Source organism: Centrocercus urophasianus, unplaced genomic scaffold (assembly GCF_019232065.1).
Source record: "Centrocercus urophasianus isolate 14NV4802_14NV808 unplaced genomic scaffold, USGS_Curo_1.0 seq_14, whole genome shotgun sequence".
Taxonomy (NCBI): domain Eukaryota; kingdom Metazoa; phylum Chordata; class Aves; order Galliformes; family Phasianidae; genus Centrocercus; species Centrocercus urophasianus.
In genome coordinates this window covers 50,157,586-50,183,073 of record NW_024884586.1, presented here as the reverse complement: position 1 = coordinate 50,183,073, position 25,488 = coordinate 50,157,586, and the positions used below count along the sequence as shown (strand labels likewise).

The 25,488-nt window shown below is 46.1% G+C and overlaps 1 protein-coding gene across 1 annotated transcript in view; it reads left to right on the top strand.

The window, feature by feature from the left end:
• MDGA2 (MAM domain containing glycosylphosphatidylinositol anchor 2) overlaps nt 1–25,488 on the top strand; it is a 309,178-nt gene that overhangs the window by 83,700 nt on the left and 199,990 nt on the right. The window contains exon 3 of the mRNA XM_042813625.1: nt 12,048–12,187. Within this exon, the coding sequence (XP_042669559.1) occupies nt 12,048–12,187 (140 nt within the window). The remainder of the gene's footprint in view (nt 1–12,047; nt 12,188–25,488) is intronic.

Here is a 25,488-nt window from a genome sequence, read left to right as displayed (position 1 = left end):
GCTCCATCCTCAGCTCCATCCTCAGCTCCATCCTCAGCTCCATCCTCTTCATTGGGAACAGCTGAAATCCCGTCCTCAGAATCCCCAAGTTCTGCATCTCAGTTTCACTTCTCGCTTTCTGCTTCTAAACTTGTCACAGAGCAAATGCTAGGAAGATTTTTAAAGCAGAATAAACGCGGCTGCACGCTGACTGGCTGAGCATATGGAGCAGATATCTTTTTCTCTTAAGAAACCTGCGCCCGGGAGGCACGGATAAGTTACTCGGCTTCACCCTTTACAGGATCTGTCATTCTGCTTGGGCTGCATCTATCGGACATCTGGTGCTGCGAGTAGACAACCTCATGAAAGGAATTAAACAACGTCCTGTTTTTTTCATAGGAATTGCAGTGGGGATGGGGAGCAGGCTGCTCGCAGGATTTGCAGATTAACTCTGGGCTGATGGCTGACGCTGGCTCGCTGTGCTCATAAAGAACAATGGCTGTGCCTCATCCTGCTTAGCAGAGCTCAGCTAGAAGAGTTTGTAAACTTTTTTTGCTTTTCTTTTAAAGAGCAGGAATGAGCGAAGCCATGAATTGGGATTTTGCTGCAGGGTAGGTGTTTGAGTTTGTCACGATGCTTTGGTAAATAGAGTTGAAAAGTAAGTCTTGCTACTAATTCTAAGATTTCTTTATTCTTCAGATGCCTTTTGCAAATAATCCAAGCTTTCTTGAGCCAGGCTTTTTAGGCGTAGTGTCTCCTGCAGCAGCATCAGGTTGGATTTCTGCCACCTATATAAACAACGCATATTTTAGCATCTAAAAGAGCTTTTGCTTTCAATGCTGGGGGAAAATCTTGTTCTTCAGTCTTGTAATGCTGAGTAGGTATCATGCGCTTTGACACAGCATTGGCAACTACTCAGTCAGACCATCAAAGTATGAGGGCTTGTGGCTCTCTTATTGTCCTCCACATTATAAAATGTTCAAACCAGAGCAGGAAAAATGAATGCAACAAACAACCAAAACCCTTTTGAAATGATTATTTTTGAGCATCTTACAATCACAGGATCACAGCGTGGTTGGGTTGGAAAGGACAATCCTCCCAGTCCCCCCAGCTGTGGGCTGGGTGCCCATCAGCTCAGGCTGCCCAGGGCCCTGTCCATGGCCTTGGGCATCTCTGGGGATGGGGCACCCACAGCTCTGACCATCTTAGTGGTCCTCCTCTGGATGGTTCCAAGAGCTCTCTGTATTTCTTGTTCTGGAGGCTCCAGACCTGGATGCAGTACTGCAGATGGGGCCTCACAAGAGCTGGGTGGATGGGGTACAAAGAAGTTGGTGTGACTGGCTGGCATATGCTCTGGGGAGGGAACCTCTGCAGTAATGGGTTTGCAGTAGAATATAAGGTTGAAAAAACCTGAGAGATTACATTTGAGTGTGTTAGATGCAGGAAGGGCATACATCCAGTGTGGAGGAGGGTTTTATTGGAGGCTGTGGGTGCCCCATCCCTGCAGGCATTCAAGGCCAGGCTGGATGTGGCTCTGGGCAGCCTGGGCTGCTGGTTGGTGACCTGCACACAGCAGGGAGTTGGAGCTGGATGAGCACTGTGCTCCTTTGCAACCCTGGCCGTTCTGTGGTTCTATTATTGACAACATAGAGGCTGCAAGGAAATGTTCATCTTTTCCCTTATCTGCCTGCTTCTATTCTTATAGCCTCAGCCCTGATGCTGTCCTTATTGAACCAAGCACGCGGTGACTAAAATAAGCCAAGTTCTCCTGCCTGATAACATTTTGCTTGCGTGTGTGGCTGGGGGGCTCTCAGCTGATGGCAGCCCCCTGCAAGCTGGCTGTCGTGGGGACTGGTCATGGCTGTGCCAGTGCTGCTGCTGAACTGCAGGGTTCTGTAGCACTCTGAGAAGCTTAGCGCTGGTGATTAATTTCGGCTGGGAGAAATGAGATACATTTCCCACTCTTAACTGCTTTAACAGGCTTACGCAAATTTTGCACGAAAGGAGCAGCTCCATAATGAAACTTAATGGCTAATTGCACTCTGTTAATAAAATTGGAGATGTCATCAGCCGCTGAGAAAGGACTGGTAAATCATATAAACAATAATACACAGCCTAATGTTGTGTGAGTACCAAGGTGGGAGTCTAATAATTTTCTTCATTAATTTTTATTGATCTGTTGATCGTTCATTGACATTTATTGAAATAAATCAAACTGTTGACACCGAAATACTGACTAAATTCTGAGGACAAATTACATGTTCAGTGGCACATTAGTCAGGAGCTATTAGTTGGGTTTCACAAGGGAAGGAGATCTTGGGGGAGGTGATCTCTGGTTCTGCTGCTCTGCTTTTAAATCCACATCCCAGTCAGTGTTAGGCCAGCTTTTACCGGCACAGCCCATGGATTCCAAAGGGAAAGAGAGCAAGATGCACTCGTGCTGCTGCTTATCTGGGCTGATGGCATCGTGCTTTGGCTGAAATTTGGAGATGTGTTAATTTATGCTGTGAAGAACCAGGATTTTCCCCAGGCTGCCTGGAAGGGCTTCTGAGCAGTCACAGCTTCAGGCTCCAGATGTTTTTTTTTTTTTCGAGGAAGGAAAGGCTGAGGGCTGACGGAGCCCCAGTTCTGCTTGCCATGCCAGTGCTTCTGGAAAATGAAGAGATGGAAATGGCTGCTGCCAACTTTGAAATGGTGTGTGTGGTTGTTACTGAATGGTGGATGGGAACACTGAATTCCCCATTCCTCCTTGGGGAAAATGCCTCCCTCTCCCAGTGAAGATGAAAGAGTAGGTCAGTCTACAATGACGAATGATGCTTTGTTCCTCCAGGCTAACTCTTGCTGGTGCTTACAGCCCCTTGGGGACAGCCTGCTCCTGGGCAGGCAGTCTGGCATCTGCTCCTGTTGCTCTGTGGATGTGAATGAGGTCACAGGCCCCCAAAAAACCAAAGGCATACAGGCAGTCCATAAGGTGAACCAGGGGCCGTTAAGCTCCATGTATGCAGCTTTCCTGAAAGTCATTATCATTATAACAATGATTTTTGCTTAGTATAAAGTTATACTGAAGTTATCATGAGAAGACTTCTTATATCTCATCCAAATCTTCTTCTTTTAGTATAAAACTATGGGATGACTGGGCTTAGTCAGAAGAACCCAGTAACTCCCAGCACAAATAAACCAAAAGCTTAGCATTTAATTCAGACATTTCATTGAAACAAGTCAGTTCTCTGCAGCTCGGGGTGTGCAGGCTCCCTCCCATCTGGCGTGCCAAGGACTGGGGGAAAACTCCTGGAATACAGGATGTAATGGGAAAATGAGTCATTTTCTTGGCACTACTGCCACCTGTGTTTTTTATTCTTTAAGCTACGTTTTTCTTTTCCTACTGAAGCTAAAAGGAGTGACACAAGTTTTGATAGCGCCTGGAATGTATAAAATGCGGTGTAATGATTTTCTTGCTTTATATAATGGAACATATTCCAGTCGTTCAGTGGTTATGGTTACTCCCACATCCAACATTTCAAAACAAAGATGTGAAAACTAGGTGTGAGACATTGAAGTATGGGAAACACAATTTTAATTCAAGAAATCATATTTTCCTCCTAAAAGGAGGTTTGTTTCCTTGGTACTTGCTGATCACTGGCACAGATTTGTGCTATCTCACAAGAAATGCAAATTGTTATTTAAAAAGCTGTTTATTCTTGCTTAACACCATAGAGAAGCCTTTTTTTTTTTTTTTCATTCATGTAAGGTTGCGTATTTTGAAATTCCTCTTTAATGTTAAACTGTCTGTCTGCAGTCAGTGACAGCCTTGCTGAGCTGCATTGCAATTAGGGAAACCTTAATCCTGAGTGCAGAGCTGAGCTGAACCAGAACTGTCCTTTTTGGGACAGTGTGATCACTGCTCTTGGCAGTCACGTAGATTCGGTGGTACCTTCAGTGGGACATCTTCATAAGCTGTATTTCTATTCCTTTTGCCTAGTTTGATGGAATATCACACACCACACCTGGCTTTCAGATGAGAAGTCTATTCTCCCACACCTGGTGGCTCAGGGAGCCAATAGCTCCTCTACAGCACAGTCCTGCTTTTAAGCTGTCCTATGTCCATTTGAACACTTCCACCCTGAAGGCCGTGACCCAAATGCTGGAGCACAGATTTTCTTTGTGCCCAATCGTTCAGGCAATGTTCTTCCATGTGTTGCTGGCCAGGATGGGGCTGCCTCCAGAGAAGCCAGGACTTATAACTTTTCCACCAACCTCATCCTGAGGTCCAGGTAGATCTATGGAGGAGCCAGAGAATTTTGGTTTGCTAAGTCCTAGCATTAAGTGAAAGTACAAACCCAGGGAAAAGCCACTTTAAAGTTCTTATTGGATGCAAGCCCCAACTGTGTTCTGCATGGTTGCGCTCCATCGGTTCACCAGTGAGCGCCCTATTACAGATGTGCCATGTTATGGACCTTGACGTGGCTTTGAGCAATATATTGTTATGTGTGGCACTAAGATTAATAGGTCTGGGCATCTCTGTGCCCCAGAGTGCCTGGATCTCGCTTCACTTGCTGCTCTTCTTGGCTGCTGAGGGGATGGGAGGTGGAGGCCAGCTTGTGCCAGGAGGAGATGATGCTTTTTGAGCAGGATGGGAAGAGAGCATAGACCAGGGGAAAGAGGTCCAGAGGGGACCTGCTCAGAGCGTTTTTGGTCCTGGGCAAGGTCTAGAATGGGTGTCCAACCTTTTGGATTTCCTGGGCCTCATGGAGTAGGGAGGAATTGTCTTGAGTTGCATATAAAACATATACTTAATGTATATGAATAACAAAACTTTGATTTTTTAAAATATTTTTAATTATAACATTAAAAAGAAAAACAAAACAAAAAAAAAACCAAATACCCATGAGATCAACCAAACCATAAAACTATGGATTGAATGCATGCAGGACTTTAGAGCCTGCCCAGGATTCCAGCCTCTGGTCTCAGTCCCCTCAACCTGCAAGGAGATCTGTCATAGTCACAACCTCAGTTTAATGGGACTCAAGGTTTCCTAGACTGTCCCATGCCATTTTGGGACCTGTGGTTGGTTTCTGCAGCATTATATATGTGTGCAGTTTCTTTAGGATTGAATCTACCTTTGTGGTGCTCTTTGTCACCAACTGTGCTTCCATAGTTTTCTTTGTTAAAAATACATTTCTGAAAGGTGTTTTGTCAAAGTGTGCAAATAGAGGTAATGGTTAAGAATTCAGGATTCATTTTTAATGAGTGATTTTTCATACTTTTGATTTTCGTGTCTGTATGCTATTCAAGCTGGGGAAAGTCAACATATTGTCTTTCCTGAGCCTGTGGTAATAACCGAGATATGTTTACTGCTAAACTCTAACACTGCTGAAACAGGTCTGGCAATATCATCTGTATTGTGATTCCAGGAACAGCAAAGTGTTGCTTCAATTAAGCCTGTCAATTGTAGATCACTTCTTTTGGAAGCTTCATAGAAGCCACTGCTTGAAATCTGTTGCAGACTGCTCAAGGAGCAATTAGGGAGGAAGATGCAGTGTAGAAAGATTCCCCTATACACTTGTCTTCCCAATTATCCCAGCTCTGTGCGAGCATAGGAAGATGCCATAAGGACGTGTCCACCTGATGTGTTGAGACATTGTGACAGCATCCTTCTCTAAACTGCTGGAATAAGAGACTGGGAAATCAATTGTGGGGGACTGCAACGTGAACACAGAAAGAGTCAAATGTGATGCAGTAAGACATGACTGCTGGGATAAGTTTTAATTGCCCATTTAAAGATGTCAAGAAAAAGTAAGAAGTAGGAAACAGCACATCAGGGGAATCAAGTCTTTGAAAGTGTAGATAACAGCAGGACAAGGGGAAATGGTTTGAAGTTGAGGGAGGACAGATTGAGGTTGGCTGTCAGGGGGAAGTTGTGTGCTGTGAGAGTGGTGAGGTGCTGGAACAGCTGCCCAGAGAGGCTGTGATGCCCCGTCCATCCCTGGAGGTGTTGAAGGCCAGGTTGGATGGGGCCCTGGGCAGCCTGGGCTGCTGTGAAATGGGGAGGTTGGTGGCCCTGCATGGCACAGGGGGGTTGGAGCTTCGTGATCCTTGAGGTCCCTTCTAACCCGGGCCGTTCTGTGATTCTCTGAGTTCTTTGCCCTTGTAGAGACACGGGCTTGTGAGCCACAGTGGTTGACTGTGTAGCTTCATGCTCTCATGGAGTGGCAGCAGTGATAACATTGAAGTGCAGTTTCTCTGATGGTTCAGTGGAGGTAGAAAAAGACAAAGTTGCTGCTGGAAATGTGTGTACATGGTGAAAATGGTTTCCTTCTCTGCTGTTCTAGGACAGTCTGCCAAAATCCTGAACATAAATGTTTTGAGTCCCATAAGCACTGAGCAAGCAGTAGTTGTTGAATGCTTTGAGCTAGTCCATTGGTTGTTTTAGGGACTATGTTCTCCTGTCAGTTTCATAGAAAGCTCTTAATACAAGTTGGTTTGGTGAGGTTTTTTTCTGTTGTTTGTTTGTTTGTTTGTTTGTTTTTGCACAGAATGGTGCAAAGATTGTAGTTTATATTGTGTATTGTATTTGTGCTCCTGTAGTAAACCCAAGGTCAAGGCAGCACCAGTGAGACTGGAAATCTGCTGTGGGGCTGCTGCCAGGCAAGGAGAAAGTGCTGCAGTTCTTCTCAAATGCAGTTCTCTCTGGTTGCAGTTATTTGCTGGTGAGATTCACTCACACAGAGCTTTGGTTGCAGTCTTGTTGGAGAGCAATGCTCAACTCTGAGCAGTGTCAGAACTCAAATTCATTAATCAGTTGCTTTTAATTATTTACTTCAATCTGAGCCATGAGAAGATCTTAGTGATTTGTGGACCTTGCAGAATTACTTAAAACGTAATTAAAAATGATGTATGTGAAATAGGAAACCCATAATGATTGTGTTAGAAGTGTGTATTTATTATGAGTAATATGCTTTACCTCCTGCAGGAAAACATTTCTCCCAGTCCCACGGCAGGATCCGTGCAGGCACATCCTTGTGTGTGTATGAAGAACTTTCTGGAAAACTGGGTGTGCTCCAGACTTTGGACACTACATGGTCACTGTGTGTGCATAGGGCTGCGATGTCCTCCTGCACAGCCAGGCGCCCCTAAAAGCACTGGGACCAGCACTGTGCCCTTGCATTAGAGCGTTAGCTGCCTTCCCAATGCAAGGCATCAGCCCTGGCTGTGCCCACGTGTGATTCTGTTATCCTCCCATTTGTTTCAGCGATGCTTTTCATTGTGAGCTCCTCTGTGTAAAACCAATCAGCAAGAGTGAAGTCCCCAGTGAGTTTTGTGCAATTCTGCAGTGTAATGAGGAGGAAATAATCTTTTCTCTCTTTTTTTTTAAGAACGTGAAGATCCAAAGTAACTGTGTATGTGTTTGCAACTCTCAAAAATGAGTTTTCCCGTACTCCTATCAGCTCTTAATTCTGCTAATTGCATATGAAGTGACCGGGGATCTCGGTGGTATTACTGTGATGAATGCACTGCCCTGGCACAACAGCTCTCATCACTACAGAGCTTGGAGTGTTTTACTGTGGGTAACGTGGGGTTGGACACCAGCTGGAGGTTAGCTGATGTTCAGCTGGCTGATAAATGTATTATTAGGCCAGTTTATTTCTGTTTTTAGAAAGCGTAGTACTCTTGGTGGGGAGTGAGGATGGGAAATGTTACACAAGGACATTTCATTATATAAATATTGAGAGTCTCAATTAACATCTTCATTTTCGGGTCCCATGTGGAACAAAAGCCAGGCATCCAACGCAGGGAGCCTTTGCTTTTTCTGTTTTCATAGTTTTATGACTGTACGTTACCTTCAACAGCCTTAGCAGACAAGTGATAGCAGGGAGAGTTCTGTAGTGTATAAAGATCTATTAGCATGAAATACTTCCTACCTGTTCTCATTCTACATGCCCAGTAGCATAAATAACCCTCGTTCCGTTGTTGAGCTGTCCATGGCTGCCCTTGCCTCCCAGTCTCACAAGAGAAGGACAAAGAGCATTTTTTTCCTTGCATTGATTGGACTGTTTTTGCCACGTTGCTTAATGCTTGCCTATATCTCTGTGGCTTAAACTGCATTTCCAGAGCTCAGGAAGCCTTCTTGATCGATAGCACCAACATGAGGAGCCACCGTGCCAATTAAATCACACTGCCACTTCCCAACGCTGCTGTCACAGGCTGACCTAATTTTGGCACTACAAAGCTTATCAGTAGAGTATCTATTGAGTTATAGGAACTGTAATGCTGCTTCTAGGAACAGGCAGATTTCTTACCCCCTTACAACTCGTTACGCTGTCTGTTTATTGTCCTTCCTGCTGGGCAAGTATTAAAAAGTTACGATCTATGACATATGGTCTGTGTCTGTTGGTATCTGTTTCTGAAACAGTAGGTATGTTCTGGATGAGAAAAAAGCCGTTGTAATTCTCCAGACATGAAGACCCCTGATTCTTTTGAAGATTTCTTTCTTATTTGAAATGTTTTGGAATAATAGTAGCAGAGTCAATCATAGCATCAGAGAACGGATTGGGTTGGAAGGGACTTTAAAGATCACCTCGTTCCAACCCTCTGCCCTGAGCAAGATTGCCATGCACTGCACCAGACACCAGATCCAATAATAATGTGTTGCATGCCATGAGCAGATATGGCCTATTGTGTTGATAGCGCAGCTTGAGGCCACCCAGTGCTTGCTTTGGGTTGGGGAAAGATGAGGGCAAACTCTTGCAAAGGTTGCATGCTGGTTGTTTACAGAGAGTGGTGAGGTGCTGGAACAGCTGCCCAGAGAGGCTGTGGATGCCCCATCCATCCCTGGAGGTGTTCAAGGCCAGGTAGGATGGGGCCCTGGGCAGCCTGGGCTGCTATGAAATGTGGAGGTTGGTGGCCCTGCATGTGGTGGGGGGGGTTGGAGGCTCAGGAACCTTGAGGTCCATTGCAACCCAAGCCATTCTGTGATTCTGTGACTCTGAGTTGTTTGTTTACTTTCTCGGGTGGCCAGCTTAGAAAAACTCTTCTCTACTTTGGCACTTGTTCAGAAAACAAATGTTATTCTGCAGGTTTGATGGAGAGTGGCCGTGCTCACATTCATCATGGCATCTGCTCTGCCCTTTGTGTCTTTATTAAATGCGTCTGGATACCTGCATCCATATTCGCACGAATGTGCGCAAGAACTTCTTTACAGTGAGGTGACAGAGCACTGGAACAGGCTGCCCAGGGAGGTGGTGGAGTCTCCTTCTTTGGGGATGTTCAAGTCTTGCCTGGACGCCTACCTGTGCAACCTGCTGTAGGGAACCTGCTTTGGCAGGGGGGTTGGTCTCAATGATTTCTAGAGGTCCCTTCCAACCCCTACAATTCTGTGATTCTGTGATTCAACTTTGGGCATTTCTAATTTTGCCTTCACAGAAATTTTATGACACCTTTTTCACCCCCGGATCTTTGGGATCTGTGCCATCTGGGGAGCTTGTGGCAAGTTGAAGCCTTTTTGCTTGCGTAGACTTGTGTGTGTACAGGAGAGAGGAGATGAATTGAAATTGCTGGAAAAGAGCAGCCAACAACGGGGACTTATCTTACATCAATACATAATGAGACACAGAGAAAGGTCAGCTTGGCACCATTCTTCATAGGAAAGGACTCTCTTGGTGTATTTGCATCACGGGGAGGTTTGTTGTCGGTTTTGTTGTCACAGCTCTGTCTGACCTCACACTGAGCTTTGTGTGCACTGTGCCTGCGTGATGCCAGGACGGCCAGTGATGGATTCCTGCATGTGGTATTTACTGGGCGTAATCACAAGACAAATACTTCTGAAGTGCCACAAACAAAATAAATGCCAAGGATATATTACTTCCATGGCTTGTCTGCCATTAAATCCTTGGAGGCATATTTCAGAAGTAGCTGTAATGAATATTCCTGGTGAAGAGAAGGAGGTGACATTTTGTAATTACACAATGTCTTCTGAACCATAGAACATTAAAATTAAAGGAGGAAGAATATTTTTAATTTTCCTGCATTCGTTTTAGTCTTTCTTAAAGCAGTATATACTTATACTAATACAGAAGGAGTTGTTTTTTCTTTTCTATGTTGCCATTTCAAATGTAACAGATGTGGAGCCGTGGCACAGACACTAAATCAAAGGATGCTTCAAGCGTAATTTGAAATAATATGAATACAATATGAATTAAAATGTCATATTAATATAATATGAATGTAAAAGGCAGCAGGATGTCAGTGTAATGTTGCTGACTCTCCTAATTTTATCTGGTCTCCTCATCTGTGCTGAACTGCTTCTGCATGTCAGCAGTTTATGCTTTGTGTTGTGGGAGATGGTACCCAGCCGTGGGGTGGAGCTCATCGTACCACGGCTGTGTGTGGCAGAACAAGGAATAGATGCCTGTGGTCCTTGAGGTCCCTTGCAGTCTGGGCCGTTCTGTGATCCTCTGACATTTCTGGCATGGCAGAGGGACAGTGAAGAGCAGCCCAGTGGTTTAGAGGTCTTATTTTTTTCCTCTAAGGAGCAAACAGGGTCTCCATCCCTACAGAGAGCAGCTCTGCAGGGCTGTGGGGAGGGCAGAAGGCAGTTCTGAACAAGAGGAAGGCAAAGCGGACCAAGCAGGCATGCTTGTCTGGCTGCAGCCTGGTGGGGAAGCTTTTTGCAGTGCCGTTGGGTTTGAGCAGTGCTAGCAAGCTGTTCTGTGCTGCTCTCTGGTCCCTCCTGGAGCCGGTCGCCTCGTGCCGTCAAGCTCGGGGCACACTGTGATGTGGGAAGCATCTATTGCTTGCAAAAGCTCTTCCTCCCACGCCGGTCTCTGCAGGGAGGACAGGTTTCTGAAATGCTTGCTGAAGGGATTAACCTAAGCTGAGCACATTGAGAAATGATCTAAATATAGTAGACTGAGATGGATGGGAGCAGTGCATGGTAGTGAGGAGTATCAGGCTTAGCCATTGCAGCCTGACATAATTATTCTCCTCCTGCTCCTGTACCTGACCCGGCACTGTCCTGCTCAGGTCCTTTCCTTGAACCTCATTTTCTACAGCCTTCAGAGAACGAGGGCCAGAATTGAAATTAAGGGCAGTGTTTGTATGAGATCCAGGCACTGTGCAGCAGGTGGTGCCTAAAGCTGCATGCAGAGCTGCAGGAACACTGTCTGTAGGTGGGCTGAGGAAAAGGCAATGAGCAGCGGTGTAAAAGCATGCAGGTTCTATGGTGGGAGCACGATCAAGTCCTTCTGGGCTCTATTTTTCTTCCACTTTCTGGCTTTCTCGATCACTTAAGGCTTCAGTTAGGACTAAAGCATTTGTCCAACATTGGAGCAGCACGCTGATGAGCAGAGAGGGCAAACTGCTGGGTGTTTGAGCCCCACCAGAATTACCATTTATCTCTTCAGCTTTTGTTATTTCATTTGGCAGCGGGGTTATAACTGGAGCTCCACTTTCTTCTCCTATTGATTCACTGTCTGAAAATTTTAATAGTTGTGAATTTCATGCTGCAGAAATAAAGATACAGCCGGGAACATCCACGGGAGAATTGCTAAAACAGAGCTGTAATTTGTACATTTGGTATCAGGAACAACGTTGCTGTTTTCCTACATGTACAATGTGTAGAACATGGTCACGTCCTGCAGCTTGGACTGAATTTACAACAAAATTAAGGTGAGGGTTTGTTCAGCTCCAAGCCCTGATCCCTTTGACAGCAACAGGATTTCAGTATTAATGTTGAGAAGGAGCAGCATCAGCCCCGCCGTTTCTCCTGCTTAATTTTAATGGTTTAATTAAGGCACCTCATTTGCATAATGCACGCGATAATAAGTTTAGAAAGATATATAATGACGAGAACAATAAGAGAGAGCTCATTTAGAAATGGAGCCCAAAATAACCAGAAAGCAGAGGAGCTCGTGAAGGCTGTACCCTGGGGACCGCGAGATGGGGTCGAGCACCGCAGCCATCTCTTGGCACCCGATGTGGGTTTGCTGCTGGGGAGGGCAGGGATGGCCAGGTGCTGTGCTCACTGCTCTCTGTTTGCACCTTGCTCACTGCTCTCTGTTTGCACCTTGCAGCCCCCCCCACCGTGCGTATCGTGCACTCAGGCCTGGCGTGCAACATCGAGGAGGAGCGCTACTCGGAGAGGGTCTACACCATCCGTGAGGGTGAGACGCTGGAGCTGACCTGCCTGGTCACCGGCCATCCCCGACCACAGGTGAGCCCCCACCCAACTCTTTGGGATAGCTTCATCTGCTGCTCTGCTGCAGGGGGTTAGAGGTTGATGTGTCAGGATCCGCTGGAGGATTCGTCAGGGCTTTTGTGGGTTCGGTGCTGCAGTGCCGCAGAAGGAGCATCATCGGCACAAAAAATGATGGGTTTTGAGTGAATGGTTATCTGGGAATGTTGTGGTGTGATGTGGGGCTGCAGAGGTTGGCAGAAGGAAATACAAGTGTAGGTAGGGAGTGCTGAGTGGTGCGCATCAGCTGAGCCGATGAAATGGGCTGAGCTTGGGGGGGGGCCTCACTGAGCTCCCATATCCTGGCCATGAGCATGGCATGAACCATGGCATTGAGATCCTGCAGGAAACTGAGGTTAAACTGAAGGAAACTATCCTTTTCCAGGCCTGGCTCTATTATTTTAGAGCATTTATTCAAAGATAATCTGGTCGGTCTGTGCTGGAGCTGCCTGGTATCCCCATCACCATCCCTCCTCCATGTGCACCTTGTGAAGTTATTTTACATGGAATCACAGGATCATTCAGGTTGGAAAACATTTCTTTTCCAGAAGATCCCAACCCCAGCCCACCCCACCATGCCCACTGCCCACATCCCTCAGTGCCACATCTCCACGGCTCAGGAACACCTCCAGGGATGGTGATCCCACCAATGCTGGGCAGTCTGTGCAGTGCCTGACTGCTCTTTTGCAGAAGAAATGTTTCCTGATACTCAACCTGAACCTCCCCTGGTGAATGGAACCTGAGACCATCACCTCTACACTTACCCATGCATGCAACTGATTCGCATTCTTTGTTTTCTTCCTTAAGAGCTTTTGGTTCTTTTCTGTCTCCCTTCAGAACCACTCTATGACAGACTTTCATGCAAATACTGAAATATCTGAACTACTGCAGATGAAAATGGCTCTTTCCAGGAGCGAGGTGTAGAGCAATGGGCAGGGTAGGATCTGTCCCAAGCTCAGGGAGGGAGGGCTGTGGCCACCTCTCTGAAACTAATTAATGTTCCACTGCCTGCTGCTTTTCTTGCATTCCTTCAACCCCCCCAACCTTTCCTTATCCAGCCTTATTTCACATCTTTTTTAGATGCAAAGCAACTGCTTTTGGGTGGAAATAAATAGCACCTTCATGTGCAAGCAGGAAAGAATAAAGATAAGTTGATACTTCAAGCGTGTTCCCTGGGAGAATGTTCCCAACCCACCTCCTCCAACAGGGCTCACATGTGCTTGGTGCAAAGCTGCAGGAATCAAAGAGCCTTCCCCAACCCAAGAGGCAGCATACTGTTATCTGCCTGCAAATGCTTTGGCTATGAGTGGTACTGTGTTAAGCAGTCACAAAGCTTATGATGCTGCTGAATCAAAAAGAAAAAAAAAAGCCACTGTACAACCTAAGCTTCTTATCAAGAGAGCGACCACATGGCTTCCTTTTTCCCTTCTCAAAAAATCTCCCTTCTCATTCTGAGATTCAGGATAGAAAATTGATTTCTCTTCGTTTTACCTGTTTATAGATTTTCTTTGTCATCCGGCACCTCCGTCTGCACCCTTGCACTCACTTTCGTGCTACAGCTCTCAAAGATTTGCCATACTTTATGTTCAGATTAATTGCCTGAGGGGTGGGGATAGCTGGTGGCCTCAGATGGGTGATTCTGCAGCAGAACACAGGAGGCTTGGCAGGGCTACATTTGAACGTTTGCCTTTTTATCCCCTTCCTATTAAATTTCCATTCAGTTTTTACAGCCCTCTTTCCCACCCCAAAGATGAGGCTGAGACTTTTTGTTGCTGTTGTTAGTTTTTTTGCATTGCTGTGTTTAAACTTCAGCATGCCTTGTCTATGGGAGCTGCAGACCCCTGGATTCCATTCCCTCGGACTCTGTGCCCTTAAAATCTGCCTTCTCTTAAGCAAGGCTGTGATGAATCTCAGCAGTGTTCTTTTGTCAGTGGGACTATTGGGGAAAAGCAGGCATCAAGCTCAGACAGGAGATCGAGATGGATGTAAAATCAGCAAGCTGTGGCTTGCTGTTAGCAATTGCCATAAAACTTCTCTTACCAGTCAATAATTACTCCTGGGTGTTTTAAATACAAGCAGGGTGTTTTAAATACAGCACAAGGTGTTTTTTCATACTGCTGGTTGGATGCATCCTGCCTGGTCCTTTAGGGGAGCTCTGCCTTCCACCCACATTCTAAGGTAATTCACTGCATGAATATTTTCGTGATTATTGCACAGAAGGAGGCTGTGGATGCCCCATCCCTGCAGGCATTCAAGGCCAGGCTGGATGTGGCTCTGGGCAGCCTGGGCTGCTGGTTGGTGACCTGCACACAGCAGGGGGTTGGAGCTGGATGAGCACTGTGCTCCTTTGCAACCCAGGCCATGCTGTGATTGTATGATTTTAGATGGTTCCTACAAGCAGCTGGACAGGATCAGTGCAAGAGGAAACACAGCAAGTCAGGTGCAGCTTGTGGAGGTGCTGAGGTGGACAGTGTGCTGCTGGGAGGATGGTCAACATTCATGAGAGGTGGTGGGATAAGGACTGTGAGGACTTCTTGTCTGAAATCAGGTTCTGTTCCTGATATGCAAGCTGAGTTTGTAATTGAGCATCTTAAAATCCAGGGGTTTGGAGCGACAGTTAATTACACCTGCAAAAGAAGAGACTTTAAAATCATGCACGCTGCTTAACAAACACTTTTTTTTCTTGTTATTGGGGCCAATTAGCTGCACTCACCTGCTTTCCTGATCCTTAGCTCACAGTAGGTCTCCCCAGCTGTGGAGAGGCAGATTAGAAGCCAAGTAGCTAATGGTAGAGGATAGGAAAAGGAAAGTAGTGGAGGAAAATATGTGAAGTTTCTTGCTGTGGGTCCCCTTGAGATCTCAGCCAGATGGCAGCCAGGCAGGCAGGTGTCAGAGCTGGCAACTGGCTGGAGAGGGTGCTGGCATTGCTGGCCGGATCATGTCAAGGCACTGAGCTCGGGGAGGTCAGCAGGAGCCAGCCTGACTGCAGAACCATCAGGTCTTCTTCTCTGATGTTTGTGTGCTTGTTGCCTTCCCCTTGGGCTGAAAGGAGCATGATGATGATGTGTGAGCTTCGGACCACTGCTGTAAGCTGCTGTAACACTTGGGGTCTTCAGAGGCTTTGTGTTCTGCCGTCCCCAGGGCTGACCATCCTTCTCAATGCCCCATCCCATGGATCATCCCCAAGGGCAGCAGACCTTGATGATGCTGTGTTCCAGCCTCCTGCACACTGTTGCATTACTGTTACTGGCACATTGTCTGCCTAGTTTTCCTTTCCATCATATTGCACTTCCTTCTGGATACATCAAGAGAGAAAAAGGCAGTGAGAAAGTGCTGCTCATGGGTCACTCTTGAAAGGATGTACCAAAGCTGGGACCCTGGGAGAAGAAATAGTTTTGTTCTCCCTCATGTCAGTTCTCCTGTGTGCTTTACCAAAGTGCACATTTATTCCTTTTTGTCTTTCCAGGCGTTGCCTTTAACTTCTTGATCAACTGATGTATCTCTGTCACAGACATGCGTGTGCCTCAGTCTGTGATCTGCTCTGAGTCGTGTTGCAGTGATGCTGCTTTGTAGGGGCCTCTCTTTGGAAAATACATCTTTGGCTTTATTCTGTTTTCCCACCTGCAGAGCTCTCTGTACAGGTACTTAAAGGCAGGCAGAGAGATGGAAACATGCATTTGGTGCAGTGGTGGCACCTGCAAAGTGGAAGTGGTTTTGAAACTGTGTAAAAATTTTTTGTGGTCTAATCAATATCAATAAGTCCACTGGAGGAAATAAGAAAAGCTGCAGTCAGTGCTGCAAAGGGAGAGAGTTGGAAATGCTTGTACACAGTGCTTCCCCAAAACATAGCTTGGCTCCTAATTGTGCAGAAGGCTCGGAGCACCTCAGCACAACAGCTGTGCAGTGACTGTGTAGCATTGGAGCTGTTACTGCTATTCATGATTTGCAGGATTCTTATACATGGCACTCATCACTTGATCTATTAAATGCACCATTAGTTGCCATAGAAACTAATTTTTCTTGATGAAGTTTTTTAAAATGCCAAAATATCACGCTCAGGTGAGGCTAACGGTGGGTGGGCAGATGCAGCCATTACTCATAAATTATCATTTTCCAGATGTTGCCCAATGGTGGGCATGGTTTTTTTTCTTTTTTTAATGAACAGAATTCATCATTTCCCTTCCTGTCTGGGAATGGGAGCACGGCAGATGATGCTGCTGTGTGTCTGTGTGTCTTCCTAGGTGTGGCCCTAGGATGCCAGCGCTGTGTCCATCTGCTCTCCTAGTGGCATCTAAGGCAGCGTGGAGGTGGCTGAGACCTGTGGTATGGGTACCTTACTTGCTGCTTTATGCAGCTGGTAGGTGACAGAGCAGGGGCTGCCTGCATTGCCCATTGCCTGCTAAAGGCTGAGACAGAGGCTGTGTTGGCAGACCTTCACCTACATCAGGGTTATTTTGGCACTCATTGTCAGTGATTCTTTTCCACATATTTTAGGTCTGTGTGCTGTCAAACCTCGGCTTACATCATCCTGTCACCTTCTGTGAAGCAAAATGTGCTGTGTGGAGCCCATCGGTGTGGCCCGGTGTCCTCCAGTGAGTGGCAGGCCCCCATGGCTGTTCCCTTGCCTTGTACCAGATTTTCCTAGGTGGGTGGGAATGTTATGTCTGCTCTGCTGGGGTTGAGTTTCTTAGTGAGTGATGCCCTACATGATCTCATGGCCACAAGTGCTTCTGCCTGTCCTGACCTTCCATCCGCCTGCATCCACTGATGTGGTCCTGCCACAAAAGGGAAGGTAAGCTTGGAAATGGGTAGAAACCACTCATGGCTCCAGGGGGCTGGAGCACCTCCTCTATGAAGACAGGCTGAGGGAGTTGGGCTTGTTCAGCCTGGAGAAGAGAAGGCTGCGGGGTGACCTCATTGCAGCCTATCAATACCTGAAGGGAACCTACACCCACGAGGGGAGTAAACTCTTCAAAAGGGCTGACAACAGCAGGACTAGGGGAAATGGATCCAAGTTGAAGGAGGGAAGATTTAGGTTGGATGTTAGGGGGAAGTTCTTCACAAGGAGAGTGGTTAGGCCCTGGAACGGGCTGCCCAGGGAGGTTGTGGATGCCCCGTCCTTGGACGTGTTTAAGGCCAGGTTGGATGGGGTCCTGGGCAACCTGATCTGAATGTGTGTGTTTGGTGGCCCTGCTAGGCAGGGGGGTTGGAACTACATGATCCTTGAGGTCCCTTCCAACCCGGGTGATTCTGTGATTCTGTGATTCTGTGATATGGCTTTGGGATAAATTCAGCCTAGCACCTTGTGTGCAACACATAGTATAGTCCTTCAAGACAGGTATGCATGCTCTACCCCCAAAGAGCTGTGGGAGTCTGCCTGTTCTGGGTTGTAACATGTGCTAGTACGCCCTGAGGATTCCTTCTGCAGAATCCAGTCAGAATCTCCCTCTCACATTCTTCTCCTGCCATTTCTGGGCAGCACTCCCAGCCTATGCCTCTTAATTTCCATTAAGTCACAGGGTTAAGCTATGTGTTTACTCCTGGTTGCTTGCAAAGAGGCTTCCCCTGCTCATGTTGTGCAGGAGTGCAGCTCCTTTGAGGTGTGGGACAGCAGCTGGGTATGAACCAGCACTGCACTCTGGAGCTTAAAGAGCTGTCTGTGCCCTGGGGTGCACCAGGCCCAGTAGTGCCAGTGGGAAGAGCAGGGATTGCTTGGGTTTGGGTGATGCTGTGTGTGGCCAGGAACAGAAATGGTCCCTGGTAGGGGATGTACTCATGTACCATGTTTGAGGCCCCAGAGATCGAGCCATGTCTGGACTGGCTGGACTTGCAGGACTGACCCGTTTTGCATCTGTATTGTTGCAGCCATTTTCCATGTGTGATGTGGCAGGGTTTTTATTGCAGATTTGTACTGCAGGAGAAAAAGAAAAAAAAATCTTTGTCATCTGATACTGAACAGTAGTACAGTGGGGCTTGAATGAGTAAAGCACTGAAAGAAGTAAAAGAGAAGGTGGGAAAACAGATGTATTACAAGGGTGGCAGTGGGAGACACCTTGGGTACCTCATGTTGGCCTTCATTCATTTTCCTTTCCATAGGAAGTGTGCAGTGAACCTAATGGCTTGGCCAAGGAGAGAGAAATGGCACCCTGCTTGCACAGTGCACCTTCCCTTATGATGTGGTGCACAATGGCTTTGGAGATGTGGGAAGCAATGAAGTAGCACAGATCAACAATTAGAGAGAAGGATCAATGGCTGGATCAGAGGGGTGGGTAAAGGGCTAGCTCAGCTGCTCTTACAGACCAGAGATATAGTGCTGAAGGAGATGGGACTGCCATCTAGTGCACTGCAGTCCAAGATGGGGCCCAGCTCTGCAGCCTGTGTGATTTAGCACTTAGAAGCAACATTGCAGAAGCAAAAGTTCTAAAAGACAAGGGGATATGAGGGTCTCGTTTGCATTTACAAGGAATAATTTTTCCCTCTTCATTGAATGTTAGGAATAAGCCAAGTTTTTACAACTGTCTTGTTTTTATTCCTTCCTCCAAGGGCTGAATATTTTCCTTGCAGATCACGCATTGCTCCTTGCATCCCAAAACGAAAAGAACCCAAAGCTTTTCAGTTGGTCCCAGCATCTCTGCAGACTGGGTCACTGCACTTCTTTACACAAAGCAGTGCTGTCAGCTGCGGTCAGAGCGTGTTGTGCACTCAGTTTAGTGATGCGCTCAGATGCATGAGCATCTCTGTCCCAGGAAGCCTGCTACAACTCCAAAGGTGTCCTTCTTGCTTGTCCTCCAGTGTAGCCCCTCTAGGGGGATGCTGTGATTTCTGTCCCCAGTGTTTATTTCTCTTGTCAGGGCAGGGAAATGCTGTAGTGCGTAGTGAATGCATGTGCAGTGCTTTGCAGAGGTGTGAATTCAGGTGCAATACTTGAGGAAGAAAATGTCAAATTAACTGCTCATAGCATCAGCGGCAAAAATGGCATGTAAATTTTAATCAGGTTTCTTTTAGTGCTGAAGAATGATAGAAATACTTGCCCTTCACCAAGAAATGTGAGCTTTATCGAGTCAAACATTTACAAAGGGGTTCTCAGCATAAAAAGCAGGCTAATATAGTCATGAGTCAGGCTGGATTTTGTCAGGTGTTCACTGAACATTTGTAAAATCTTTCTGTGAACTGAGGAGTGTCGCATGAAATCATCATCCATTTCCCTAACAAGAGTACAATTACTGTAATAACGATATGCAGAGGGCAATAGGAAAGCAGCTGTTCCACAGCAAATAGCCCCCTCCCCATAAATTACTTTATTTGGCTACATCAGCAGTTAATAAGAATGCCTTCCAATTAAAGCAGAAGATGTAGCATCCAGTTTGCTTCAAAGGAGCCTTTTATGTTTCACTTGCAGCTGATCAAAGCCAACTCCACGTGGGTTGTTGTTTTTTTTTCCTGTTTGTTTGTTCTGAAACGCTGCTCTTTACGTTTTAATGGACGGAGTGCCAGAGCATGTTAATTCTTCCTTTGCACTCTAATCGGGTAAAGGTAAGGTTGTGTACCAAGTATTTAATATGGCATGTGCTTTAAATAACGAAGGTGCTCTGTGATGCACTGCAGTGCTGTGCTGGCTGCTCGGTGGGAAGCTCTTTGCTGGAGCTGGAAGCACTGCATGGTGCATCTGCTGCCTGTCAGTGTGCAGCGTTCTCCCCATCTACAAGGGGAAGTTCAAGAGTTGCCTTTGCTTGCTTCTAAACCTCGTTTGCTGATATTTGGATGTTGTCTCAGTGGCAGATCTTAGAAAGGCTCAGCTGTGAGAGGAAAGTCTTGAAGATGAGAATGTTGAAGTAAGGGCAGGCAGTAAGTGAGAAAGGAAGGAGCTTACCTAGCCATTCCTTTAACTGTGGTTTTATTAGGAAGGTTTAGCCTTCCTAATAAGCAACCTGAGAGAAAACTCAACCCATTGCAAACAATACTTCACCCCCAATATGTCTTCATAGAATAACTTACGTTGGAAGGGACCTTAAAGATCACAGAGTCCTAGAATGGCCTGGGTTGCAAAGGAGCACAGTGCTCATCCAGCTCCAACCCCCTGCTGTGTGCAGGTCACCAACCAGCAGCCCAGGCTGCCCAGAGCCACATCCAGCCTGGCCTTGAATGCCTGCAGGGATGGGGCATCCACAGCCTCCTTGGGCAACCTGTGCCAGTGCCTCACCACCCTCTGGCTGAAAAACTTCCTCCTCATATCCAACCTAAACCTCCCCTGTCTCAGTTTAAAACCATTCCCCCTTGTCCTATCACCATCCATCCTCACAAACAGCCGTTCCCCCTCCTGTTTATATGCTCCCTTCATGTACTGGAAGGCCACAGTACTTGAAGGGAGCATTCCAACTCCCTGCCATGGGCTGGCTGCCTAGGATCCCATCCAACCTGGCATTGTACACCCCCAAGGGTGGAGCATCCACAGCTTCTTTGTGCAGCCTGTTGTAGTGTCTCACCACTCTGAAACATTTTCTAGTATTTGCTGGCTCCTGCTAGTGCCTATAGATGGGCAATTGTACAGAAACAGAATTGGCTGGAGTTGTCTTAGTTGTGTGAGCTGTGCCTCCTCTCCACCGCATCCTGGAGTGCAAGATACTTTGGGGCAGTTGTAACAAGAAAGACGTGCAGCATTCTTTACGCTCAGTGTGCTCCTTGTTTATTTTATTCTGAATAATATAGGCATTTGTATCTTGCTGTTTCTCCTGGTTCTAGGAGATGTGCACTGCAGGGCAGTGCTGACTCAAGTGATGGCTGATGACTGTATGCATTGTGGTACATGGATTAAACACAGTCCTGTGAACAGCAAAAAATATGCACCTTGCTTTCCATTCTGATAAAGGATTTTGAGAACAAGCTTCAAGATTGTTGAAAAAAATCACCAATTTTTTGTGTGCTTGCAACTGTGTTTTCAATGAGCCTGCATGCATTCGCTGTGAATTTTCACATGGAATGCATAGAGCTGCAATCAGATATTCAACTCACAAGTTTGGTCCTGACTCTTTACCAGACTTTTCTAAGACCTCCCTTAACAGAGTAAGATATCCCTGGCTTTACAATCACACCTCATTCACGTCATTGCTTCTTGGCAGTATGTATATGTGCAAAGAGATATTGTCAAGGATGAAGCACAAGAGGTTTCATCGAAAATCATTGATGGACACAATGAGAACTCAGTAAGAAGTGCAGCCAGTGCCATTGAACCAGACTGATGCATCAGTTTCACAAAAATGAGGTCACGTATCCCACTGGTTTTTATATTTTTGTTGCTCTCTTTTTATGTTTTAATGAAATATTTACATATATATAGAATTGTTATGTACGCACATTAGCTGCATTATATTATATATGCAGCCCAAGACAATTTTTCTTCACTCAGTGCAACCCAGGCAAGCTCAAAGGTTGGACACCTATGCTTTAAATCAAGATAAATCCATCAGGGCAAGTGAAAGATAGTCACACAAAATTCAGTCACCCTCTCAGATGAGAATATTGAGCTTGCAGCTGCTAAAGTGCCAGCAATCACTGAAATGAGGCTGTCAGAGAATCATGCAGAGTTGGAAATGATATCCAGGTGGGTGATTTTTACCATACCAGCTTCACATTGACCCTTGTGGAAGCTTAAAAGCTGCCAAAAATCCTCTACAGGAAGTTTCTGAAGAACACAGTGCATGAATCTCCCACCATCAGAATAAGACTGAAATTCTTTAGCTTCCTGAAATGTGGATGTTTCTCCTCTGGATGGATCTCCTTTTTCTTCTCCCCTTCCCTTGGATCTTCCCCCCTGACAGGATATCTGTTCGTAGAATCACAGAATCACCAGGGTTGGAAAGGACCTCCAAGATCATCCAGTCAGCATACCGCTTATTGTCAGTTTTTGTTTTCCTTGTTCTAAATGTGTCTTAACCCAAGGTGGAAGTTGGGCTGATAGGATGAACCACTGGCTCTGGAGAGCTGCAGAAGTGGCTGTTTTTCCATGGCCATTAAGTGTAGTAGCTTCATTGTCAAAGGTGAGATGGGTGGTTTTGTAAGGAGGTGTGTTTTTGAGGGGTCTTGCTCATTGCAAAGCAGAGGAAGAATTTGATGAATAAAGAGAGAATTTAGTAACCCAGGGAGTCCTGCAGAGCACGCAGATCTGCTGTGGCTGAAGCAGAAGCAAGTTCTGTGGTTTGTGCGTGGATAATTCCTAAGGAAATACTTGAAAATGATTTTTTCTGGAGCAGAAGGGAGGAGTCATTCCCATTTCTTTGGGTATTGTATAAGATGTGCTCTGAATCTGAGAATAAAACCAGTGAGCTCCTGGTATCTTCTCCCATAGCAGCAGGAAGTGTTTGTAGATGGACACGGTTAGTTTTGCTGCTGTATCATTTCCAGTAACTAAATCTGTTAGATCCCAAAGTCCAGACGTGTAGTAGTGCCTTTGGGAAGGAGTGGGATGACTCCAAGTTTGATGCTGGTGCCTCCTCTGCTTTAATCCACCATTTGGCCCTAGAGCTGATGCCCTCCCAGGGGGGGATTTATTTAAGCCCAGTGTGTGCTTTCATGACTGGTTCCCTGACTGAGCACGGGAGGCATACTTGTTCCTCAGAGCCTTTTTCTTAAATCCCACCAAATTCAGGGGGAAGAAGACTCAAAGCATTGGGAGCTGAGACCTTCTGCATGGCACGTGATAGTAATGGCTGATGGTCAGACTTGATGATCTTAGAGGTTTTTTCTAACCTCAGTGATTCTATGATAAGTTAGCCAGGACCAGAGATGCCATCCCATCATTTCCCAGCTCCTGCAGCTGCAAGTCTTTAGATTTCTCTCCTGACACTTTTGATCACCCTCAGGTTACAGCACATTGACTCACCAACCAACTTCCTTGCTGCAGACCACAGCATCCCCTTGCATGTAGCTTTACAGAATCACAGAATAACAGAATGGCCAGGGTTGGAAGGGACCTCAAGGATCATAGAGCTCCAACCCCCTGCCAAATGCAGGGCCACCAACCTCCACGTTTCATAGCAGCCCAGGCTGCCCAGGGCCCCATCCAACCTGCTCATGATCGGTATTTGGATTCCCACAAAGTGGGCTGACTGGGGTTATGTTGATCCATAGCAACAGAAGTGGTTTTTTTTTTACTCCCCTGAATTATTGACTTGTGTGTGTGTGAATGGCTCATGGATAGAACGGGAACAAATTGGGTTGTTCCTGGTGTGACCATTACATTACCACTCTGTGATCTCTCTGTGCTGCTTCATTCTCTGTGCACCTACCTGGCTGTTCTGGTAGATCATCTGGAGGGTGCTCTGTAACCGAGGCTTGCTCCCACTCTGTTATCAGAGTGTTTTTAGGCTTGTTTTCCCTCCTGGAGACTCCCTAGGCAGCTTAGGCACGTGCAGTCTTTGCTGTTTTGCTTCGTTTTGTTTTTTTAATAGATTGCTCTGTATGTTAGCAAAGGAAAGAAATCTGAATCTGAAGAGGAGAAGCTGATCTGTAAATAAGTGGAACTGTTTAATCTACATGTAAATGTTTGCCTTTTCAGCCAAAAGCGATTGAAAAGAAGACTCAGCTGTCTGTCCCAGCTCATTTGGTATGCGCTATTACTGTACTCCATAAAAAGTGGCAGCCAGTGGGGAAAAAAAATCAGCTCAAAATGTCATCGATCTGCTAAGCGTGACTGTAGGGGTTGCCTAAGGGATGAGAGCTTGGAAATTCCTTTCTGGGATGCAGAAGTGTTTCTGTGTGCTTGCATGGGAGACAACGTCTGTGTGTTTTGGTCTGTGTTGTCGTCTTCTGTGTGGGCTGCAGTTGTTTTGCATAGCAATAAGTTCATAATTAGACACCAAAAAAAGTATGGCTCCAATTATTCTTGATAGCGGTTTCATTAGAGAGGAACTCCGCTGTGCTGTGTGACTGCTCCTTCTTTTTGAGTGGTGTGGCTACCTCTGCTTACAAAGGTACAGCCCTGCTGTAGTCCTGGTGGGTCCTTGTGAGCAGTTACTGCATCGTTACAGGCTGATTCCTCTCCTGCACATTTTTGGGATCCAGGAGACAAAAATAACAAGCAAGAATCTTTTTCTCCCTGTATGTCTGTCAATCAAAATGATAAAGATATTTATGACTTGCACATTTTAATGGTGTAATTAGATATAATTACATGTTCAAATGATTACACATATGAACACTAATTACATAATTGAAGACAATTATGCTAAATAGGTAAATACATAATTAACTAAACATCTCTGGTAAAATCAAGGAAATTTGTACGCCATCCAAAGGAAGGAAAATCACAATAAACAGTAAGTAGTAACCCTGTGGGTCTGACAGTGGAAATGGAGAGAGATGCCCAGAGCCTCAATAGTATCCCCAAAGCAGAAGAGCCTTTGGGTGCAGATCACAGAATCACAGCATGGCCTGGGTTGCACAGGAGCACAGTGCTCATCCAGCTCCAACCCCTGCTGTGTGCAGGTCACCAACCAGCAGCCCAGGCTGCCCAGAGCCACATCCAGCCTGGCCTTGAATGCCTGCAGGGATGGGGCATCCACAGCCTCCTTGGGCAACCTGTGCCAGTGCCTCACCACCCTCTGGCTGAAAAACTTCCTCCTCATATCCAACCCAAACCTCCCCTGTCTCAGTTTAAAACCATTCCCCTTGTCCTATCACCATCCACTCGTGTAGATCATTACCGTGTGCTGGGCAGTGTCAAATAAATGACTGCAGTGACTGTCAACTTCACAAGTTTTAAACATTTGCTGATTAGTTTGCGTCTTTCCTTTGGAAATCTCTGCTCACTCTTGTTTCATAATAGGATGTTTACCACAGCCTTTGCTCTACATTCTGCTCCCTTAGCCCTGTCCTTTATTTTTCATTGCGTGCTGAACCAGGTTCTTTTTCTTAATTAATTTCTGTTTGCTGTTGTCTTGATATGTGGCAGCTGTTCCCTGCTCCCTTTTCCTTGGCACGTGGTGGGAGTCATATAAAGGTATGCCAAGAAAGCTCAACAAGACATGAATGATGCTATTGGTGATTATTGAATTTCTGATCCATTTTCTTCTTCTTGTGTTCTAATTTGAAAATAAGCTCTAGTCTCAAAGTTGGGAAGACTCAAACACGTGCTGCATTTGTTTTCCTTTTGCAAATATTGTGCTTTTTACGACTTTTGTGAGGGTGGATGGTGATAGGACAAGGGGGAATGGCTTTAAACTGAGACAGAGGAGGTTTGGGTTGGATATGAGGAGGAAGTTTTTCAGCCAGAGGGTGGTGAGGCA